Source organism: Pogona vitticeps, chromosome 7 (assembly GCF_051106095.1).
Source record: "Pogona vitticeps strain Pit_001003342236 chromosome 7, PviZW2.1, whole genome shotgun sequence".
NCBI lineage: Eukaryota > Metazoa > Chordata > Lepidosauria > Squamata > Agamidae > Pogona > Pogona vitticeps.
Genome location: NC_135789.1, coordinates 6,671,345 through 6,694,596, shown reverse-complemented (window position 1 = coordinate 6,694,596; position 23,252 = coordinate 6,671,345). Strand labels below are relative to the sequence as shown.

Sequence of the window (23,252 nt, the reverse complement as noted above, 5' to 3'; positions counted from 1 at the left end):
GAGTTAAAAATCAAAGAATAACAGCACTGTACAGTTGGAATCATACAATCACAGAATCATGGAGCTGGAATGGGCCTCCGGTACTGAGTGCTCACCACCTCCCAAAGTTATTGGTTCCATTGTTGTGCTGCTCTAACAGTACAATGCTACCGTCAACCGCTCTAACAGTTAAGAAGTTTTTCCTGATATTCAGCCTAAACCTGGATTTCTTTACAGCTTAAGCAGGAAGTATCCCTAAGGACCTCCAACCACCCCCCAAACGATGAAATCCAGAGCTAAAGCATTCCCAACAGACAATAGACACCCAATTTCTGTTTGGAATCATCCAGAGAAGGAACTGAGAGTCTACCAACTTTCAGGGCAGTCCACCCCTCTTCTGAGTACTCTGTACTTAGAAAACCCTGGAAAGAACTAGCTTGACAGCATGCAATTATTATTATTTTATTTATCCTTTTAAAAAAAAGGTCCAAAGGCAGCTTTCATCATTTAAAAAAAGGCAATATTTGAAAGCTAAGAATGAAGTAGGATGCTCTTGATTCCATTAAAGCAGGATAAAATATAATGACTCAATTTTTAAAAAAAAAAATTACATAGTCAATATCTTAGTAAGTCACTATGTTTCTCTTCCTAGCATGAGTCTGGCCAAGAGAAACAAGATATTTTTCAGTTGATCATACTCTTTCTTCAGCTTACATAACAGCCAAAACAAAACATTTTTTGGCTTACATCTACATTATTGACCTAAATGGGTTTAACAGACGTTTCATCTCCCCAGAGGATGATGGGAAATCTGGTTCTTGAACTGAGTGCTAAGGATCTGTCGAATAGGATCAATGACACCAAACTCCAAGCCCCATAACCTTTTGGATGGCGCTATACCAGTCACACTGGTATTAAAATACATTGAATATTAGGGTGCTTATAAGCCTTGGATAGTTCAGTGAATTAGATCTCTGGCTGAGGAGCCAGAGGTTGGGAATTCGAATCCCTCCACTGTGCCTCCTTGAGAGGGCTGGATTTGATGATCTATAGGGTCCCTTCCAGCTCTGCAGGTGGTGGTGGTTACTGGCTGGCTGGCCCAGTGAATTATGTATTTGGATGTGTAGCCAGAAGTTAGGAGTTCAGTGTGCATCGCAGAAGAGCCAGCCTGTGTAGCCTTGGGCAAGCTGCATCATTCCAGGCTCCCTGGGAAGAAGAGAATGAGAAACTACTTCTAAGTATCCTTTTCGGGGTATTTCAGGTAAAGAATACTTAGAAGTAGTTTCCCATTCCCTTCTTCTCAGGGAGCCCTGGATGCAGCTTGCCCAAGGCTACACAGGCTGGCTCTTCTGAGTCCCCCTATCAGAATTGACTGGACAGCATGCAATTATTATTTTAGGTCTTTACTATATTCCATAATTGTCCCATCAAGTGGTCTCTGATGACTAGCTCAGATCATTTACAGATTCAGCCCAGGAATCAAGGACTTATGGGTTGAACGTGTCCTCTTAGATCTCATATGGCAGATACAGGAATTATCTGAGCTCGGCTTAGATCAAATGATGATGTTTTGGGAGAATTTGCAACCCAGCACTGTAAGGGATACCATAGCAAATTGGTTCAACCCACTGCTTGGAAAAAAAATTACTGGGTTGTTTTGTTTTTGTCGCAAAATCCATCATCATAACAGGGTCATCAGCCAAGCTGGTTAAAGGGCTGTGGGACACATTGCCTTCAAAAAGTTGTGTGTTTGTTTTATTGTGGCTGGTTGGTTGGTTGGTCCTTAAGTGTGAGAACTGTTTGTGACGATCGAATCGTAGGAGAATGGGATGAATTAAGATATATGTGCCTAGTGTGGTTTCTTTTATTTCTAAAATGGTGGCTCTGGTTTATCTGATTATCCTGCCTCTACCAAGCCTAAGGGTTCGTTTGGGTGAAACCTAATATCATCTAGAGATGGAAAAGAATTTTGTTTCAGTTTGTGTTTATAGGAATTTTCCAAAAATGTCTTCCAATTTCTTTCCATACTTGAATAGGAAGAAGTTGAAGGGGGGAAGAAAAAAAAAAAACTAACCAGGAAAAACTGAATATGGGATGAACTGGTCCTGGGCAGAGTATGTTTCTCCCCCTTGCCATCAAAGGGGAATAAACTGCTATGGTGTATCCCAATTTGAAACAGAAGGGCATCTAGTCGAGAGGGCGAACATTCAAGCCCCTCCATGCCGTTGATGGCAAATAATCCATATTCCGTTCTGAAGACTAAAGGCGAAAGTCTGCGGCTCTCCAGAAAATCCACTTTTGAATCAGCCCATAAAACATGCCTGTAAAAATGAATAGCTTTCTTTGGGGGGTGATAAAATATTCTTAACTGAAAAGCAACAAGCCGGGCATACATATATATATTTTGAAATACTAATACTAATAAATGATTACAAATTATCTTAACAGTGCATTTGCAAAAGGTTATAAAAACAGCGATAATATTTTTGTCTCAGATTCTGGAATTGCCAGTGTGACAGCTAATGCAGTAATGATTTGTTTCAAACGTTGGTGTTTAAGCCACAGAAAGCCAATTTTATCCCATTTTTTTTCCAGTAGGCTGTATTGTCATTAATGAAATTAAACACCCCAATCGCATTGGCCCCCAGGGGAACGAAGAGCTGAACACACCACCGGTTTACGTTTTTATTAAAATAAATTGCAGCCAGCAAGATGGACTAATTGCATGCAGAACTGGGAAAGAAACATTCCATTGATATAATTAAGCCAATTTTCATGGACAGAGAGGGTGAGCATTGATATAAAATAAGCAGAGCATTCATGAGAAACTGACACGTGTGCCTTTTGAGCCTGAAGCCCGTCCTGCAAACTCACACACTTTCTCCCCTTTAAAAAAAAAAAAGAAACAGACTGTTAACTATTAGATAAATATCATCATGCTCAGACTTTCCATGTTTTATCTAATAATGATGACTAAATTACTCCTCTTTGCCAAAATATAGTGTTTGCATGACAGGGGAAGGAGGAAAAATCCATATTTAAAGGGAGAAGTTGTTAGAAGAACAAGGAATCTCAGGGGGCCAGTTATTTTTGACAGTCCTTTGGCTTTAGAATGAAAGCGCTGGACACCCGACTTTTCAAGACAAGGTTTTTTTTTTTGTTCTTCTGTTTTGCTTTGATTTTTTTTCCCTTCCTTCGTGTTAGATCAAAATAGAGGAATTTGTGACATAAATCACCCGGTAACTCACTGATGCAGGAGGAGAGCATTATGGATACCCTGGGCTGCCAGAAGGTTGAACAAGTGGGGGTCCTAGATCAAATCAAGCTTGAATTATCTCTGGAGGCGAATACGTTGAAATTGAGGCTGCCCTATATTGGGCACATCGTGAGAAGGCCAGATTCTCTAGAAAAGACAATCATGCTGGGACAGGTTGAAGGCAGCAGGAAAAGAGGAAGATCCCATTATGAGATGCACAGACTCCCTAAAGGAAGCCACAGGCTTGAGTTTTCAAGAGCTGAGCAGGGCAGTTGAGCTTAGGACATTTTGGAGATTGCTCATTCATAGGGTCACCATAAGCGAGCACATGACAACAACCACAACCGCCATCACCACCACAGCTCACATCCATCCTGGAAAAAGTAAGGAGTGCCTCTGTACATGCGCAGAGAGAGTCTCGTTTTCACCATACACCACTGAGCAGTTTGGAAAAAGCGGGAAGGAGAGAATGCAATTGGTCATCCCAGCTTGAGCAGACACACTGAATTGCAAGGCCTTACTTACATGTTGACTTGGCAAAGTCCTATTGATTCCATGGCTGAAACACCAGCCGTCCATGAGGCCCATTGTATCTGTGGGACTTTGGTGTGTCAAGCTCTGGCATTCATTGAGAAAACACCTCCCTCTCTACATCTACAATAGAGGATCCCAACCTTGGGTCCTCCAGATGTTCTTGGACTACAGCTCCCAGAAGCCTTCACCACGAGCTGTGCTGGCCAGGAATTCTGGGAGTTGTAGTCCATGAACATTTAGAGAGCTAAACTCATCTAGAATTATGGCTTGTGTGTTCGTAGAGCGACTTCAAGCTGAAGAGTGCCACGTTGAGCAGGAATGCTGATTTCAGAGACATAACGCCGGTCATGTTGCTTACAAAAAAAGGATCATCATCACTCAGTGCCAGAGCACATCCCAACTTCAGTCCTTGGCATCTCCTGTTTAAAATGACCGGCCACAGCACACGCTGTCTCGTCATCAGGCGCCAAAGCCTGTTGAGCTGATTCCAGAATGGATCATTCAGTCCAACTTCCTATTGGACTGACTTCCACTTTTCTTCCACATACATACAGAACTAAGAGCTACAGAGGGGAGAAAGCACACTGAGAATCCACCAGGGATGCTGGTAGGTCTTTGGGTCCGACTCCCAAATCCAAGTCCAAGTCTTTGTTACCAAGTCCCAAGTCCCAAGTCCCTATAACACAAGTGGATAAAAAGGAAGGGGTGGGCAGGTTGCGAGTTGTGAGTCCAAGTCATTAAAAACAACAGACACACACAGACACACACAGACACACACACACACACACACACACACACACACAATGGCTCCTTCCCCAGCTTCCGGTGAGAGACAGGTGCATTCCCACCCGCCCATCTTAAGATATGGCTTTCCTTTATATTTTTGGCTTTGTTCGAATGGCCCAGATTTTGCAGTTCTAGGAGAAAAAACCTGCCCAGCTCCTGCCATGTTCCGGCATCACAGCTCATGATCAAAAGCCCCCCCCCCCCCCCATCTAACAACAAGGAACTCATCAGGGTTCAAATCTCTTTAAAGTGTTTATTTCTTGGGAACGTGACTTCTTTGTTTCCTTCACACACACACCCCACCTCACCCCCTTCCTCCCCCGGAGACACCTGATGAATTGCATCAAAGACTACTCCAGCGTAGGGGTGCAAGGAGTCGACTGGGGAGGAGAGGGGGGAGACTTCATTTAAAAATAAGATTTTTTTGTGTTTTGTTTTGTTTTTAATCCTGGATAATTTGGGTTCAGACTGTAATTATACATCACTTCAATTACCAGATCAGAACCCCCTAAGTATTTCTAATTGCTTAATTGAATCAAACTGTTGGGAAGGGGAGTGAGGGAGCAAAGAGGGAGCTGAAAACTTTCTTTTGAAGGACTTGATTGCAGGGGAAAGGGGTGGATTAAAGGGCAGATCAATTGAAGGAAGGAGGCAAGGCAAGGTGGGGAAACCAAGCAAAAATGGTCATCTTATTAATCTTTTTGTTAAAAACACCTAAGAAACATAGAATCGCAGAATAATTGAGTTGGAAGGAGCCTAGAAGGCTATCAAGTCCAACCCGCTGCTCAAGGAAGGGATCCAACTGAAAGCAGAAGGTAGTCCAATGTTCTCTTAAATGCCTCCAGCATTAAAGTGAGAAAGGGCAACCCTGGACTATTTTCTATGGGGTGGGGTGGGGCTTAGACCTTTGAAACACTGGCTGAAATCCTATCACACTGTTATACAAAAGGAGTAGCTTTGGGTGGCAAATTGGCATACGTGAAGAAACCTTCCTAACCATTCTCTGCTGTATGTTAAGCTGAGTAACTAAGCGATCACACCTAGGGAGATTTCTGAACTGGCACCAATTTGCCACCCAAAGTTACTCCTTTTGTATAACTGTGCAATAGGATTTTCGCCAAGCGGTCCCCCAGATGTGGTCTTCCAGATGTTGCTGAGTTGCCGCTTCATGGATGTCCAACCCAACCACATCATGGAGGCCTCCCTTTCCTCACACTTGAGTTCAACCCTCAACTGAGCAGGTGAAGCTCGCCAGAGCTACATCTGTCTTTCAAGAGAGCTGTCCTAGGTCCTGCAGAATTTGCTGTGGTACCACTAATCTATAATATGCCCATTTGTGTCCTTCTGCGGAGCAACCCTTGCTGATCCATTACAAATGTCGACTCCCCCATCTATGTGGTAGCCCATGGGCCCACAAGAAGAAAAACGGTATTAAAAAATAGCATCTGGTTAGATTTCATCATCTCGTGTTGGATATCGTACTACCAGAAGGAATGACAATTATATTATTTACAGGCTGGAAACGTTATATTTTTTAGACTACAATCCCTGGGCCCCTCCAAACCCAGTATGGCCAGTAACCATGCTGGTTGGGGAGTATTTTGGAAGTTGTAATCCAAAACTGCAATGCTTCCAGAGATTGATCCTACTGAACACTCTGTTATTGGGTTAAGCCCTCTCAAAGGGTTTCACGGGGGTAATCCATTTTGACCACTTTCACTGCAAAGACAAATGTAATAACTGTGAACTCAAGAAAAAAAGACACTTCAACTCAATTTCAACTCAACTTGTCTTTTCTTTCTCTGTTTCTAGAAAACTCCTTTTCATTCTTCACGTCTCTCCCTGTCTCCCACTTCCTTCTCCCCATAGGCTCCTCAAATCCTGAAAACAGAATTCGCTGAAGACCTTGGTCCTAAGCTAACCTAAAGTCTTCATTTTACTGGATGAATTGCTAATTTTCTTGCACCTGCTGAGTCCTCCAGGATAACTGAACCACTTTATGGTATCCAAATATTTCATTTTAGGCTGCTCAATAATCATTTTTCAGGAGCTACTAAGGGAGGAAAGGAAAGAAAGCTCAGGATACTTCTAACAGAGATCTAAACGGATACGAGAGGGGGGGGGGCTGTGATGCAAAGCTAACTACTAAAGGTTGCCGATCCTTGTTATCTAAGGGAATGGGCTAACCATAGTGAAGACTGGGTTGGAAATCCCGTAAGCTGTAGTCCTGCAACAGAAACAGAATTTGGAATGGATGTGAAGTGTCAGAATTCTAATTCTGTTTTCTGAATTCTGCAGCTCGAGAGGGGAAATTTACAATTTCATGGATTTCACACCCCTTTTAAAAATCTCTCGGGTGGAAAGCAGAAGAGATCAGCGCTGCAGGGCTGAATGGCCTTTTCCAGCTTCAGGCCTTCCAGATGTTCTGGATGGAAACTTTGATAATGCCCCCAAAGCGACTATCGGTGGAGGATGGAAGTTGCAACCCAACACAGCTAGAATGGACGAATTTGGGGCAGGCTGACAAAGAAATTAAAGCAGTGGATGATGGTGGGGAAGATGTCTTTTCAATTCTTCTCAGAAGCTTGCTGGGTAAGCCTCAGACAATGGCTCAGGCATTGTTTCTCTTTCAGCCTGGTCTACTTCACAGGGTTGTGTGAACTCGAAGGCTGGGTCTCATAGTCTATGACCCGGAGCTCCTCGGGAGAAAGAACTGGGAGAGGAGGTAACAAAACCCAGGGAAGGAGGCTGAGCAAAACTGAAATCGGACAACATGTGTTTGAGGTTTTGCAGGCAAAATTCAGAGCGCAAAGGCGGCGCGAGAGGGGGGCGATGGTTTTCTTCGCTATAAGGCAGCTTCCCAATGTAATCAAAATTAACCTCCATCCCGGGGAGCCAAGACAGGTCTGCCAATTGTCCCAGCTATAAGTACATGGAAACATGAACCCATGTCGTGTTTACATAAATTAAAAGCATCAGACATTCACCAACGACTAGTTCACCTCCGTTTGCTGTGGGACGTTCAACATTTGACCTTGGGTGGGGGGTGGGGGTGGTTTTTAAGAAACCTTGATGGATAAGGTTGCCAAACAGTGGACATTGCTAAAGTTGTGGCTCATTACCAGGGCATTCATTCCGAATGTTGGCATTCTCTGTGGAAGTAGAAGGAGCCACAGAAAAACCGTACAATTGCAAATTCGAGATCAAGTCCAGGTTTTAGGATCAAAGGAGTGAGGTTAAAAAGATGTGCCGTTTTGTACGATTTCACTGAAAAGCGAGTTGGGAGGGATGAAATGAATTTAAGACTGCAGAGCATGGAATGGCGGATTTATCCTCCCTTTGCTCGTTGTGATGTCTTAAATTTGTGCCAGGTTGAAGGAAGGAAGGAAGGAAGGAAGGAAGGAAGGAAGGAAGGAAGGAAGGAAGGAAGGAAGGAAGGAAGGAAGGAAGGAAGGAAGGAAGGAAGGAAGGAAGGAAGGAAGGAAGGAAGGAAGGAAGGAAGGAAGTTAAAGAGGGGGAAGTAAGAAAGGCAGGAAAAGAAAGGGGGAATGAATGAACGAACGAACGAACGAACGAAGGAAGGAAGGAAGGAAGGAAGGAAGGAAGGAAGGAAGGAAGGAAGGAAGGAAGGAAGGAAGGAAGGAAGGAAGGAAGTTAAAGAGGGGGAAGTAAGAAAGGCAGGAAAAGAAAGGGGGAATGAATGAATGAATGAATGAATGAAGGAAGGAAGGAAGGAAGGAAGGAAGGAAGGAAGGAAGGAAGGAAGGAAGGAAGGAAGGAAGGAAAAGAGGGGGGGAAGTAAGAAAGGCAGGAAAAGAAGGAAGGAAGGAAGGAAGGAAGGAAGGAAGGAAGGAAGGAAGGAAGGAAGGAAGGAAGGAAGGAAGGAAGGAAGGAAGGAAGGAAGGAAGGAAGGAAGGAAGGAAGGAAGGAAGGAAGGAAGGGAGGGAGGGAGGGAGGGAGGGAGGGAGGAAGAAGAGAGAATGAGATAAAGAAAGAAAGAAAGAAAGAAAGAAAGAAAGAAAGAAAGAAAGAAAGAAAGAAAGAAAGAAAGAAAGAAAGAAAGAAAGAAAGAAAGAAAGAAAGAAAGAAAGAAAGAAAGAAAGAAAGAAAGAAAGAAAGACTTCATCAACACCAGTGTCTTCCTACTAACTGCTATAAGGGTGATTCTGGGGGTGCTTAAGAATCATAGTTCCTGCCCATCTAGATCACTCCTCCACACACTTGCTTGTTGAGTCACACAGAAGCAGATCACTGCACAAGGCCTCTGACGTACGGTGGTGTCAGTGGGGTGTCGTTTGACCCTTCCTTAAATCCAAAGTCTCAGCAGAGCCAGCCTCCTGCTCCAGTCCCTCCAGGAAAAGTGGAAGCTGACATCCAGTGAAAGAAAGCAACAGATCTCCGATGGAAAATGCTCACATTCACTGCCTCTCTGGTAGTAAACTATGAAAGTGAAACTCATGTGAGGCCAAGGTAACAGGTCCGTTAAATCAAGCAAACAGAGAAGTGTCCGGCTTATATCCCGCCCCACAGCCCTTAAGGCACTCCCTGGGTGTCATTATGTAGGCTACACAAGTTGAAACACGGTTCATGTTTGGACTGGGGTGGTCCTCAGAATCTCTTGGGGTTTAAGGGATTTGGGTCACCAATAACCAAGCTTGCCTCTCCGGGCATGCTCAGAGGAATAGCTTGCTTATTGTAGCTCAGACTTTGGAACTCCCTCCCACTGGAGGCCAGGCTGGCCCCCTGTTTGCTGTCGTTCCACAAGCAGGCCAAGACCTTCCTCTTCAGGCGAGGTTTCCCTGAGTGATTGGCTGCCGGAGTGGGACTTTTAAATGGATAGTTGTGCCTTACCGCTTCAAATGTGTTTCAGGCGCTGCTTTTGTGTACCTTTTTTTTTAAAAAAAAGTGTCGCATTGGTACGAGCCTTTCTATCATTTGTGTACTTTCTGTTTTTAGCTTTAAATGTGGTATTTTAATGACGTAAGCTTCCTTGGGTGCTTTTAAAGGAGGGTGAACGTATTTTAAATGAAATAAGTAAGCAATATTCACAGCCTGGGCCGTTACGCTACAGGATGGGACAAAAACTGGTCCCAAGATGAAGCGAACCTTTCCAGCAGACCCTGCACAGAGAATCATCTTCAAACCAAGGCTCTTTGTAGCAGCTGAAGCTGCCTAGAACTTCAGAAAGCAATCACAGGAAAGGTGGGAAATTATTTCTGCGAGGGTCCCACCCAAGGAGAATACAGGCTTCCTTGCCTAATTTCTCTGTTTTCTTGGCCTTGTAGGTATCAAGGAACTGAAAAAGCAAGGGAGGGGAGAGAGGGAAGGGGGGGGAGAGAGAGCTGCGACTCGGGGTACAAAGACCTCTTTATCCCATAAGTAAGATGACCTCAGTGGCATCTGCAGCAAAGGGGCGGTGAGCGGTGTGTGTGTGTGTGTGGGGGGCTTCCACAAATGTGTGGCCAGGAGTGTTTCTAACCTGGAGAATCGGCCCAATCCTGGCCCTTGCAAAGGAAAAAGAGGATTTAGTCAGATGCCCCCTGTTATGCACATGCAGGTATGAAGTGCAACAGGCTTACAAACATGTCATACTAAATTTTTATCATGTATGAAAGACGGCATGCCATCAAGTCCATTCTTGACTTAATTCAACCCTTTTCAGGGTTTTCCAGGTAGAGAACCCTAACCCATCCTCTTCTTCTGGGCAGGGATCCCTGGGACTGCTGCGCAGCTGGCCCAAGGCCACCCAGGCTGGCTCTTCTCCCAGGAGTCATAGAGGGGGAATCGAACTCTCAAAGTCTGGGTGCCTAAACCACTGTCCAGTCAGCTCTTTGAATTAAAGCTAGACCTAAAATTCCAGCATAATTACCGTGTCAGAGCGAATCTACATATGGGACACACCTGTCATGTGAATTTCCCACTGTGCCCTCACAGAGTCCAGGGTATGCTGGGGACACAAATCTATTGACCGCCAACCGCCTGATACTCAGTGCAGTGTTTAGCCATTTTCCTTTTCCACCACAAGCCCCAGAGAAAAGGGGAGGGTCCCATCTGACAACACTCCTCCCCCCCATCCACCCCCTACTCATTCCCTCAAAACTGGCTTTGTCCCTGAAGGGGACGGCATTCTTGAGGTAGTCAAATTGGGCTAGAGACTACTTCATATTTTGCACTCACCCTGGTTAAGGAAAAAAGGGGGGAAAAGCAGACACACAAACATACATCAAAAGGCAAAGGAGACATTCACACATAATGCTCAGCTGGAAGGGAGCTCCGGCCGAGCCCTCATCCTGCCACCCAGAATAAAGAGGCAGGCCGGAGTGGACAGGCTGAGGAAAACCATCTAAGCCTGAGGTGTGACTGTAATGTACTTTTTTTTTTTTTAAAAAAAAATCAACTTTAAATTAGCTGCAAGAATGTGCATTCTAAGGCGTTTTGTATTCTCATTTCTACCATAGAGAACCATGGACTTTATTTATCCTGGCTAGTATTTTTTTTTTAAAAAAAGAAATTTTGTATTCTAAAAGATAGATGTTTCTCAGTCATCAGTCCTGTACATTCCACGGATTTCAATGGGTCAGAGTGGTCTTTGGGTCTATATACGTTTTCCATTCGGATGTGGCTAACATGGTTTTAAAGTGCCGTTTTACGGTGCCGCATTCCGCTGCTGTTTTTACTGTCAATGTCGGAGTTCTTTTCCATTTTTGTGATTTATATTTTCAGTCGCCAGCCCTCCTTGAGGCTGGTTTTAACACAGACAAAAAAAAGGGGGGGCATGCGTGCTTTTAAAAAAAGGATAAATGTGTTCAGGCTCTTAAAAATAAAATCCAGAGGTCTTTCCCACATCTTGGGGAAGAGGCATAGACGAGATGTCTTCTCCCCTAGACGTGAACTATTATACAGGTACCCAGATGAGCCACCTTTGTGCCATGCACACATGTTAAACGTTACATTGGAACCACCATACAGGTAGACAGGTCAGCCAAAGCCAGCCCCGCCACTGGGCAGAGTGAAGAGGAATCTGATCCTATCATTGGGCAGAAAGAGGCAGACTGGGATGACAATCAGGAAAGCAGAACCCAATAAGTCACTTCAAGTTATTGCGATTCTGCTTCTGCGCCCAAGAATTGGTAGCAATGCTAATGGGGTTTTCCATCTCCCCTGCCAAAATCACTTGGTTGACCTAGAATACCATGTCCTGTCATTTGGGATGTAAGGGGATGCTCTTTGCTGTTCTGCCTCAGGCAGGAAGCCCTCTTGAGCCAGTTTTGAGAGGAACAGTTGGCGAGCCCATGAACACATGCAGGGGTTGATGGCAATGCATGAACGACAGCCATAAATAGAATTTTGGCTCCTGGACCACTCCATCTTCCACCCACTCTGCCCTGATGCACGGATGTAACCACACACCAGGAAAAAAAGAAAAGAGAAGGATGAGGCCCAACTTTCTTAGGTAGGTAGGTAGGTAGGTAGGTAGGTAGGTAGGTAGGTAGGTAGGTAGGTAGGTAGGTAGGTAGGTAGGTAGGTAGGTAGGTAGGTAGGTAGGTAGGTAGGTAGGTAGGTAGGTAGGTAGGTAGGTAGGTGGGTGGGTGGGTGGGTGGGTGGGTAGGAAGGAAGGAAGGAAGGAAGGAAGGAAGGAAGGAAGGAAGGATGGATGGATGGATGGATGGATGGATGGATGGATGGATGGATGGATGGATGGATGGATGGATGGATGGATGGATGGATGGATTTATGCATTCAAAAGAAAAGGGAAGGAAATGCAAGAAGGAGATATCACAATTTACTTTCCTAACATTCATTGGTAGATCCACCTCTAGGTTTTATTGGTAGACCTCTAGGTTTCAGCGCCCTAGGGCAACATGCCAGTTGCTCCACCCTATGGCAGAAATGCTCTGTAGCTGAGCTGCACTTTCTGTGCTTTATCTCATTAAAGTCCATCAACTTCAAGAGCTCTGCTTCAGTTTAGATCTCAACACCTACAAGCCCGTTGCTTAGCACCATAAGTCCCAAGTAGAGTAGACCCACACCAGCGACGGCGGAACTTACAGAAGGGTTGACCCACCAAATTGCTCATGATTTGAAGGACCTGCTTCAAATCATGAGCAATTCGAGTGGCGATTTGCTACTCTAAACACAGAAGGATTTCAGCCATTTATCTTAACACCTTCAGGAAGACCTAGGGGTGATGATTAAGCATGTGGAAACACAGCTGTGCAACATATTTCTAGAAGTACAATACCATGGTAAATGCCACAGCCAGATCCTACTAAGATTTGAAGAAATTTTGAGAAAGTCCTTAGAATTCTCTGCTGGAGATCCTTCTCAGACCTACAGTGAAAAATTCCTCCACCAAACTAGAACTTCCAGGATTCTAGACCCTTGGCTCCCAACCTTGACTTCCCCAGGTGTTCTTGGACTAAAACTCCCAGAAGCCTTCACCGCGAGCTACACCGGCCAGGATTTCTGGGAGTTCTGCTCCAAAAACATCTGAGGAGCCCAGGTTGGGAACCATTGGTCTAGATGGAACACGGTATGGGCTGAGGATAACAGATTCCTGTGTTTGTTTGCTGGCACCTCCTTTGCTGCATTTAGCAGTAATTCCCATGTTGTCAATCTTTCGGTAGCTTCCAGCTTCTCACAGAGAGAGAGAGAGATTCTGGCTGGAGAAAGGACCAGTAATATGGAGAAACAAGGAAACATCACCCAGTATGGGATTTTACAACCATTGATTGTGACAGTTTTTCCTTGATAAAATAATACCATTCTGATCTCATCTTCATGAAAGCTTAATAGTATGCAGGATGCTCTTCGAACCAGGAAGTTATTTATTCCAATCAGCAACCTCCGCTTTTTGAGTTTCTCTTTCTCAGCTTCTGCCTTGACAAAGTGGGAAGTGATATTTCCCTGCCCTGCAAGACCATTGTAAGGATGACCAAGATCAATGACTTTGGACATAACAAAGTGCACTAAATGTACAATTATTATTGTCACTTCCTCTTCTTCCATTTAATAAAGAACTCCATCGACCCGCTTGCAACGCTGCAGATATGCAAGTTCCTATCATCTTTCTTGGCATTAATTAATCTACAATCATTAATTGTCTGCTTGGTTCCAGCGTCAAGTCACATGTTCCATGAGAATTAAAGATAAAGCCTGTACTTCATACCAACTGATGTCCTGCTTGAGTGATGAAGGAAAGGAGTTCGGAGGGGAAAAATGCCTTGAATGCCAATTTAGTCCAAACTGGATCATACTCACTGAAATAAATAGACCTTATGCCCCTAATTCTCTGGTTGAATCCAGTGAGTCTCTTTTAAGCATGAGCAAAGGAGAATGGAGAAATTGGTCAACTTTGTTCTTCCATGCATTCAACAATCTTTAAACCACAGGCCCGTTCTGCCCTAGGATATGATTTTAGAATTTTAATAAATTAGAAAAGAACTGAAATGAAGTTTCCACTTACCTAACTTGGCCAAATTCAATACCAATAAGTAATGACAACAACAACCATTGTGTGCCGCCAAATTGATTCTGACTTATGGCAAGCCTTTTCAGGATTTTCTAGCTGGAGGGGAATCAGAAGTGGTTTCCCCCTCTCCTTCCTGGGACTGTGCAGCTGGCCCAAGGCTACCCAGGCTGGCTCTCCCTGTAGGAGGCACGTGGAGGAACTGACACCACTGACACCACTGAGCTGTAATAGGTCTAGTTATGCCCATCATGCAAAATGCTGTGTTGTACCTGCCTACGAGACAGGCATCAAAAAATTTCTGTGCTGAAAACTATCCCACCAGGATCTTTGAACCAGAATCTTACTTTACCTGGGGAATCCAACTCTAACTTCCACTGATCTAAGAAAGTCTTATGGTGAACTCGGGCCTCTCCTTTCTTCAACACTCACGCACTGGTGGAACAGTCTGTGAAACAGCATTTTCTAGTGAACTCTTCAAAAGAGAGAGAGAGAAAGAAAGAAAGAGAGAGAGAAAGAAAAGAAAGAAAGAAAGAGAGAGAGAAAGAAAAGAAAGAAAGAAAGAAAGAAAGAAAGAAAGAAAGAGAGAGAGAGAGAAAGAAAGAAAGAAAAGAAAGAGAGAGAGAGAGAGAGAGAAAGAAAGAAAGAAAGAAAGAAAGAAAGAAAGAAAGAAAGAAAGAAAGAAAGAAAGAAAGAAAGAAGAAAGAAAGAAAGAAAGAAAGAAAGAAAGAAAGAAAGAAAGAAAGAAAGAAAGAAAGAAAGAATTACACACTGATCGGGGGGGGGGGTTTTGTGATCTCCTTTCTTACAGGACACTAACTATGGGTGTGAATATTGTGTGGTTCCTTACAAAGCCCAGTCCATTTCTTGACAGAAATGTCAAAAAGAATGTAAGATTATTTGATGGGTAGGGGAAAAACAAATGTAAGAAAGGAAAAGTGAGGTATTTGTGTGTGTGTGTGTGTGTGTGTGTGTGTGTTACTTTTAATGGGTGCTGCATTTTTCAGCTCACAAAACAGGTCCAGCCTGCGAATACTGAATTTAGCCTCCGATGATTTGTAAGGATTTTGTTGAGGCCGGTTTTTTGCTTTTGGCCTTCAACCAGAACGTCACCAACCTGTGCTTATTTCTTCATGAAAGCTGCCCCCCCTAAACACAAAAAAGCTCTTAATACTGAAAGACAACAGGGAATGAAGAATAAAGCTAAAATATTATAATAAAGTTGTTGGACTTCACCTGCCCTTACTGAGTCATAAAATAAATCTGTAGCTTAAAAAAGTTCTTATTTATGAAAATAAGGACAGTGGAGGACTAAATACAAGGTGTTGGTGTGTTTTTTTTCCCCTGAAGACCTGCTGGTGTAACTCCCATCTGAAGCCTGAGATGAAGTTTCAGTAACAAACACTCACTGCTTCTCTCACTCATTGGGGGGGGGGGGAGAGTTGTTTTAGACAAAGATAAAGGCAAGCTATTGGGAAGCTACCTGGAAGGGAAAGTATTTGAAGTTTTTAATTTGGAGGAAAGAGGCAGAGAGATTGAGCGAGAAAGAGAGAGGCATGCCAGTGGTTTATAGCCTTAGAACAGATATGGAAAGAAGAAAGTCCCCACAATTTGGTAGACAAAACATGAAAAACACTGCCCGAAATCAGAGTCAACCAATCAAACTAGAGAAAAGGAAGGGTTCCGTGTATCGGACAGGCAGGCAACGTTGCAAAGCTTTGAGATGGTTTGAAGGGTTCTGTTTTCTGTTACTGTTCTGGTTATGATCATCATCATAGTTTTGACCCTGCCTTTCCACGACCTACAGCTTGGAATCATCCTTTTCATTGCCAACCCTCTGCTTACCTCCCACCCCCCAACAGTATGGTGGTGGGCTGGATCTGCAGGCATGGACCACAGCCCAGGAGGGTCTTAACAAGTGAAGGGAATCGGTGACCCCAATGGAAAAAAAAAAAAAAAAGAGAGAGAGAAATCTTTCCTCAAGGGCGCAGACCTTGGTTTGCTGAGCTGCACACCCATGTCCAATAGCAGTGTACCTTACTTTCAAGCTTTCAGGAGGGCCTGGAAAAAACACACCTCAGAAACAGAACGAAAGCTTAAAGGATGGAAATTTTGGGGGTTGGGGAGCCAAGCCTCAGATGCAATTCGAAACCCCAAATCTGACGTCTCCCTCATTCCTTCACCTTCACCTTCAGCGCCCCCCACCCCAAAACAGTTTCCTGGACTCCTTTCAAATGCAGAAAGTCCAAGTAGAGAACCTCCAGCAGCTTTCTCTCCCTGGCAACATTGCCCAGGGTGGAGTGGGCAGGAGGTCTGCTCAAGAGTAAGGAGAGAGGCTCGAGGCATATCAGATCTCTGGGCTTTGGGGCCTTTGGGGTGGGGGGAAGAACCAAGCAGGTATACAAGGAAAGAGCAAAATGCAGGCAGGAAAAGGATCTTTGGGTTCTTAAAACCCCTCACCCCTTAAAGGTCCCTATCCGGTATCCCCCCTTCCCCCCCCCCCCCGCTCCGGTAAATGGCATCATAAGGGAGTCCAGGATCTTAGACTGGCAGCAGGGCATTATTCAAGGAGGGGGTGCATGGAGGCAGGCACGATTTTATGATCTCTGAGATCTGACACCCTCAAGGTCCGTGTGTGGGGGGGGGGGAAGAGAGAGTGTTTGCCTCTAAGGTTAATAACACAAACACACACACGCGCACCGTTACTCCAAGTAGGTTGCAAAAAGAGGTCTGATCCCATCTGCAGCCAGCTTGATGGCTTTTACTCTTTTAATTAATTAGTTAATTAGTTAGTTAATTAAAATATGCAATTAAAATAAAAGAAACTACCCGACAAATCCTGATTTGAAACCCTCCCTAACCGATCGGCAGTGCTCGGAGAGAAGCCGCCCCTCTCCGGCGCAACCAGATCCGTTCGGGAACCGACGAGGTTGCTGGCCTCGCTTTGCAGGCTTTAAAGAAAGAAAGAAAGAAATCGGAACGACGAAGGAAATGGTCTCCGGCCAGTTCCTTAAGCCGGGTCGCCCTTCTAGCCTCACAACGCGCCGGCACTATTGTTGTTGTTGTTTTGTTGTTGTTATTGTTCTGTTTAAAAGATGAATACCAGATCGGGCCAGGAGAGGGGGGGGGCGAAAGAAAGAAAGAAAGAAAGAAAGAAAGAAAGAAAGAAAGAAAGAAAGAAAGAAAGAAAGAAAGAAAGAAAGAGCCAAAACTTCGCCGTCTTAAACCCGCCCTCGCCGATCCGACTCTTTCAAAGTTAGGTGTTTTCTCTCTCTCTCTCTCTCTCTCTCGCCTCGACCGAAAGAGAACACCGGAGCCCAAGTCTGGGTTTTTAAAGGTAAAATCCAGCAACAGAGAGAGTGTAAAGGCATTGTCTGTTGCTTTGTGTTTTTTTTTAAACACCGCTCTCAAAAACCATACTAATAACAATTTTAAAAAAAAACACACCCCAGCTTGCAAGTATTATTAAATAACCCTGGTTCGACAGCCCAATCAGGAACGTATTTACGACTCAGCAAGGCCAGGGAAGCAGAAAGAGAGGAACGAAGCGGAGAGATTTCTTTTGCCTCTCCTTTCTCCGGATCGGTTTTGAACCCCTTTCCCACGTGGGTTTAGGGGCCCCGTTTGCGCCCCGTGTCTGCCGCAGCTTGACGGGAAACGAGGAACAGGAAAGAAGGAAGGGACCTGTGAAGGGCTTATTAGACGGAGGTCCCTTTGGCTTCTGAATCCGCTCTTCTTGTTTTCCCTTAACTTCCTCTCCACTTCTCGCCCTCGGTTTGAAAAGTTAGGAGCCGGCGCCTCTTTCTTCCAGGGCGGCTCCACTTTAGGGAGGCCTACTCAGAAGTAAAGAACAACTTCTCTCAGGTCCTTGGTGGAGCTAGGAAATTTCAGACACTGGACTTACTAGTTGTTTTTATGATGATGATGGTGGTGGTGGTGTTGAGATGAAGAGGGCGAGGAAGGAGAGACATGGGTAGGTTTTGTTCCCTTGACTTCTAAATTGTGGGTCTACTGAGGAGTTTGGGGAGGGGTCCTGCTCATTCTGGGATTTACACACACACACACACACACACACACACACACACACACACACACACACACACACACACACACACACACACACACACACACACACACACACACACACACACACACATATAGGTCCCGAAGTTCTGCCCTCAAGGTGCTCGGATCCCCAAGGGACTGGTGTGGACAGAAGCCTAGGACTGCCGCCAGTCTGAATTAATTGATTAATGTTAATAACATAATTGCCACTGTCACTTGCTTTTCAACATTCAATTTAAGTCTGGCCTCCTGGCGGGTCAGCTTTCAGTCATGTACACTGAAGGGGTGCGCGCGCGCGCGCGCGTGCTTATAAATGCCTGAACCCTCCAGGATGATGGATTCCGCGCATCCAAGAAAGTGGGTTTTAAGCCCCCCAAAAAGTTTTTATTTAAAATCAACTTTAAAATAAACCGGATTGTTTTTAGAGGCTTTCCCCCCCCCACAACCAGGTTATTCTAGAAAGGAAGCCAAGCGCTAGCCTTCAGTTTGCCAAGATCTGCGCTGGGTTGTTCATAGTTAGGTATTTTGTAGCTCATTAATTCACAGGGTCTCCCGAAGTCGGAAGTGACTGGAGGGCGAACACCCGTCCCTTGAATGCTGGGCCATCCAGAAAAGTGTGTTCTTGTTTTGTTTTTTTCACTAAGGGTATACAGAGTTCTCTCTTTCTCTCCCTGAGCTTCTTGATCGGGGAGGGTCTAATCTAAAAGACCCGCTGCCCGGAGAAATTAAATGTAATCTCCATTAAAGAACACGGAGGGAAGGAAGCCACTAAAAAAAAAAAATCCACACCCACCCCATACATCACCAGGGAGTCCGGGGGGGGGGGGGACGGACACCTTTCCGGCTGGTTAAAAATGGTGCCCAGAGAATTAAAAATTCTAACCCACGTGCGTGTTGAAATGCGCCCAGAAATGCGCCCAGGGTCAGACCTTTTAAGACGCCGGCTAAGACCGGCCTTACCTCCTCAGAAACAAACCAGGAAGTGGGAGCTGGATTATTTTCCTTAATAAGCACCCGGAGCAAAGCGAATGAGGAAATAAACCGTCAAGCATTGGAGGGCAATGAGGCTCAAGGCGATCTGGGCCTTTACTCCGTAAAGGAGCGATGATCCGAAAATGAATGCTCCTGGATGGGGCTTGTAAACGGAGCGACCCCCTTTTTTTCCCCCTCCCCCTGGGATCCAGCAACCTGGACTACTGTATTTTATTTTATTTTTCAGTGGAGCCTGAGCTTCAAAGGGCTCGTTCCCGCCTCCCTCGCCGGGCCCCCCCTCCCCTCTTTCCACCCCACTATAAACTGTTGAGTCTGGGGTCGGTATCAAAACAGCTGAATTTAATCAGGATTTCCCAAACAGACATTTCCAGGTTGGATCAAGTGGTAAAGGGTGAGGGCAGAAAGAAAGAAAGCTTTCTTGCTTGGTTGGGGGTTGGAATATACCTTGGGAAAGAAAGAAAAAAAATCCTTACTTTTGCCCCTCTCTCCAAAATGCAAAATATAAAAAGGTACACCTTACACTCAAAACAGACACACCGCGGGAAGGGGTGTTGTTGGAAGGAACCGTTTTAAAGCGTTCTTAAACTGCGGGAAAAACTCCAGCGTTCAGACATTTCCCAGCCTTTCTGTGGTCTTGTCAATTTCACCTTAAAATAAAAAAACGGGGAACGGATGCGAGGGCCCCATCCTAACCAAATGAAATCGACAATCATATCCGCTGCCCCTTCTGTTTACCAGCCCTGATTTCCGAGGAGAATCCTTCTCTTCCCTCCCCCACCCCGTGCGCAGCGGTACTTACTCCTAAGTAAACCCGCAGAGGGTGTGGAGGGTGCCCCCCTCCAAGCCAACCGGTGGTGGGGGGGGGTTGAATAAAAATAAAAGGGCCATGCATTTCCATATTGAAATAGTCACACGTGCGCAGTAAATATAATTCGGGAGATGTTAGAAAGGCGATTTCCCCGAGAAACGAACCGGCGGCGGAGAGAAAAAAGCAAGTTTTTAATTGGGGTATGTGTGTGAGAGGGAATAAATAAGAATCTCAACTGCAAACGAAGGGCGTCTGTCCCCGCTTACAGGTGTAATATTCCGGTAAAGGTGGAAGCCCTGGTCGGTGTGGCAATTCGCATCGAACCGGATTCTCGAACCGGAGAAAGCAAGAGAGACGGAAAAAAAAACCCAAGATATTTTTTGCTGAACTTAAATTCCGAGGGGGGGGGCTGTCGGTAAAGAGAGCAAGGGGTTGAGAACAATGCAGAATTATTCCTAATTTTTAAAATAATAATAATAATACTTGAGAAACCTTTCCATTATTGATTAGAGCTGCCTGCCGGTCCAGGCGCGCTTTTGGAAGAAAGTCAAATAAAAACAATTCGTTTGGATTTTAAAGTAGCGGGGGAAGAGCACGGACTAACTCAGAAGGAGGAGGGACCCTTAAATTAGTGTCGTTTAATTATATTCGTGGTTTTGTTTTTTTGTTTGTTTTTTTGCCTAGACAGCTTGAACGTGACAAGAAGGCCTGTATCACTATTGCGCCAATATACACATATAAATAAATATATATATATATATATTCATTAGGTATGCCCGCAATGTTATTGTCAAATCCATGGTTAAGGGTCTCAACCCGTTATTTAGGGGGCTAGTCTTGGGTCAGCTCTTCCTCCTGGGGAAGCCTAAAGGGGGTATCCCCACCTCTCTACCCTGGAGGGGAGCCGAATTCTCTTGACCTTGACCGAGCACCCGAGAGATCCGGAGTAAAGAACTCGAATCGGTTTAAAAAAAGAAAAGAAAGAAAAGCAGCCTCGTGTAAACAGCCAGAAAAAGTTGCACTTCTGACCCCCTCCGGTTTGAACCCGCTTGTCAACCTGGAGGCTTCAGAGTTTTCCAAAGTGGATGCGGCTCTCTCGGGCCAGCCACACCTGAGGTCCACGGTTCGAGGCGCTTCTTACGCGGAAGTAAACCCCGCCGAGAGCTTCCTTCCAGATTAATTGTAAATCCTGCAGCCTAAAATGAATTTCCTTGCTCTCCTGTCGCAAACCATAAACCTGGGGGAAAGAAACTTCTTTGAAAGGAACAGGGTTTTCCGTGTTTTGGATACATATAGATATATATAGATATATCTATTTATCATAATAATAATTACGAATTTAGGATTAAACCATCCGGATCTACACCCTAACCCGGACTCCGGATCACTTCTTTGAACTTCTGTTTGTTTGTTTTTTTCAAAGGGCACCCTATCTCCCTCCGCTTGCCCAAACGCCTCGCGTCCTGGTTTTCCATTCGGAGCCAAGAAGTCAAGAGCGAACCAATTCCGGACCAAATTGAACAGAATCGCCAGGATCCCGCAGGCAGAATCACAGCAGCCGTGTGTGTGTGTGTGGGGGGGAACCGGGGGACGCACCCCCCCCTCCTCAGGCGGCCTGGATAAAAACTCCAGCCGTGGCTCCTTTTCTCGTTGCCACAAACACGCGACAACGCAAGAACTTCTCCACGTTATTTTGCAGTTCTCATGGGGGGCGGGGGGGGGAAAGAGGGGTTTAAATAACCATTTGACAGCTCAAAGTATCTGCTAAATCATCACATTCTCCTACTTCCCCCCCCCCCCCGGCACGGGCATCGTTTCATTCGCCACTACCAACAAAGCTGGAAATAACTTTTTTCTCCCCCCCCAAAAAAAGAGAAAGAAAGCAGATCTATATATTTATATATTGGGAAAGGTGGTTCCCCCCCTCCCTCCAGGAGAAATGAACCTACTTCGGCCGAGGGGGGGGGGGGATGAGCAGAGAAAGGGGAAAAACTCCAACCGAGCCGCAAGAACGCCGTAAAATCCGCCGCCACCGCGGAGAAGAAGGAAGGGGGAAAAAACCTAGCGCAAAATACGCGGAACAGAACGCATTTATTTCCCGGGCCGCGGAGTCTCCCCTTCGGCTCTTGATTTCTCTCGGCCTCTTTTCCATTCGGTGGCCCATCGCCTTGATGGTTTTATCCCTACCCCCACCACCCTCTCTCTCTCACACACACACAACCTTCCAACATCCAGGGAACCCTCGCCTTCTGCCAGCCACGAATCTCTAGCGCCCACTATTTTAAAAGCCAGGAATTAAAAAGAGAAGGGGAGGAAGAAAAAAAAAAGATTTCGCAAGAACTTGGAAACAACTCGGGGAAGGAGCGAGAGGAGGGGGGGGAAGAAGAGAGAAAAGTTGCCAGCTTCAACTTTTGCCGCGAACTTTTTCCCTTCGCTCTTCCCGTCTTTTTTATTTCTGCCCCCTTTTTTCCTGCTTCTCTCCGGCGCAGATCGCGCGCAACCCACACACACGCACACACACAAACGCCGGCACTGCTCCTCCGCGCTCCACGGCCAGCCTGGATGGCTGCTGCGGAACTCCGCGGAGGGAGGGAGGGAGGAGAGGGAGGGGAGGGAGGGAGGAGAGGGAGAGGTGGGGGGGAGGAAAAGAGAGCGAGGGCGAGAGAAGGAGCCCCGCCATCCCAGCCAGCCAGACCGACCGACGAAGAAGGACCGAAGCCAACGCGAAGTTCCGACCAAAGTAAAGAAACGGCCGCCCGTTGCGCCAGAGAGGAACGGCTTGCTCGAGAGTCGCCTTGGGCCGGGGCGATCGCCGCCGAGGCCAGCGAGGGAGGCGACCGGCCGGCCACCCGTCCTCGTCTTCTCCCCCCCCCCCACCAAGAAAGTAGGGAGGGGGGGAGAGGAAGGCTTCCAGGCTCTCCCCAAAGCGCGCCCCTCTTTCTCCCTCCCCCCCTTCCTCCCCTCTCCCTCTCTCTCCCCCCCCAAAGCCCCCCGATCGCCGGCTCTGGCTTTTTTTGGGGGGGGGGCCGCGCGCACCTCTCTCCCCGGGCGGGCCGGCCGGCCGGCCGGCGGGACCTACTTTTGGGCAGTTTCCTCGCTCGCGCCTTAGATCTCATCGTGGCGGCGGACTCGGTGTCTCCTTGAACCCGCAGCAGCTCTGCCCCGCTATCTTCATCTCCCGAGCATTGTCAGTTCGGACACCTTTGCACATGCGCACAGAGCCTTCAATCTGACACCCTCCCGGCGGCCAAAAAAACTTTGCCGTGTATTCATCACCGTCAGGGGGTTGGGAGTGGGGGTGTAGGGAGGTGAGTGTGTGTGCGTGTGTCAGTGAGTGTGTATCCCTGTGTGTGTGTGTGTGG

At 46.0% G+C, this 23,252-nt stretch overlaps 1 protein-coding gene across 3 annotated transcripts in view; it reads right to left on the bottom strand.

Annotated features, from left to right (window-relative positions):
• Positions 1-23,243, bottom strand: part of PRDM16 (PR/SET domain 16) — a 391,730-nt gene extending 368,487 nt beyond the window's left edge. For all 3 annotated transcript variants that reach the window (XM_072977672.2, XM_072977673.2, XM_078379110.1), the window contains exon 1: positions 22,970-23,243. In XM_072977672.2, coding sequence (XP_072833773.2) covers positions 22,970-23,006 — 37 coding nt within the window. In that variant the 5' untranslated portion in view covers positions 23,007-23,243. The remainder of the gene's footprint in view (positions 1-22,969) is intronic.
• Between the last annotated feature and the right edge of the window lie 9 nt (positions 23,244-23,252).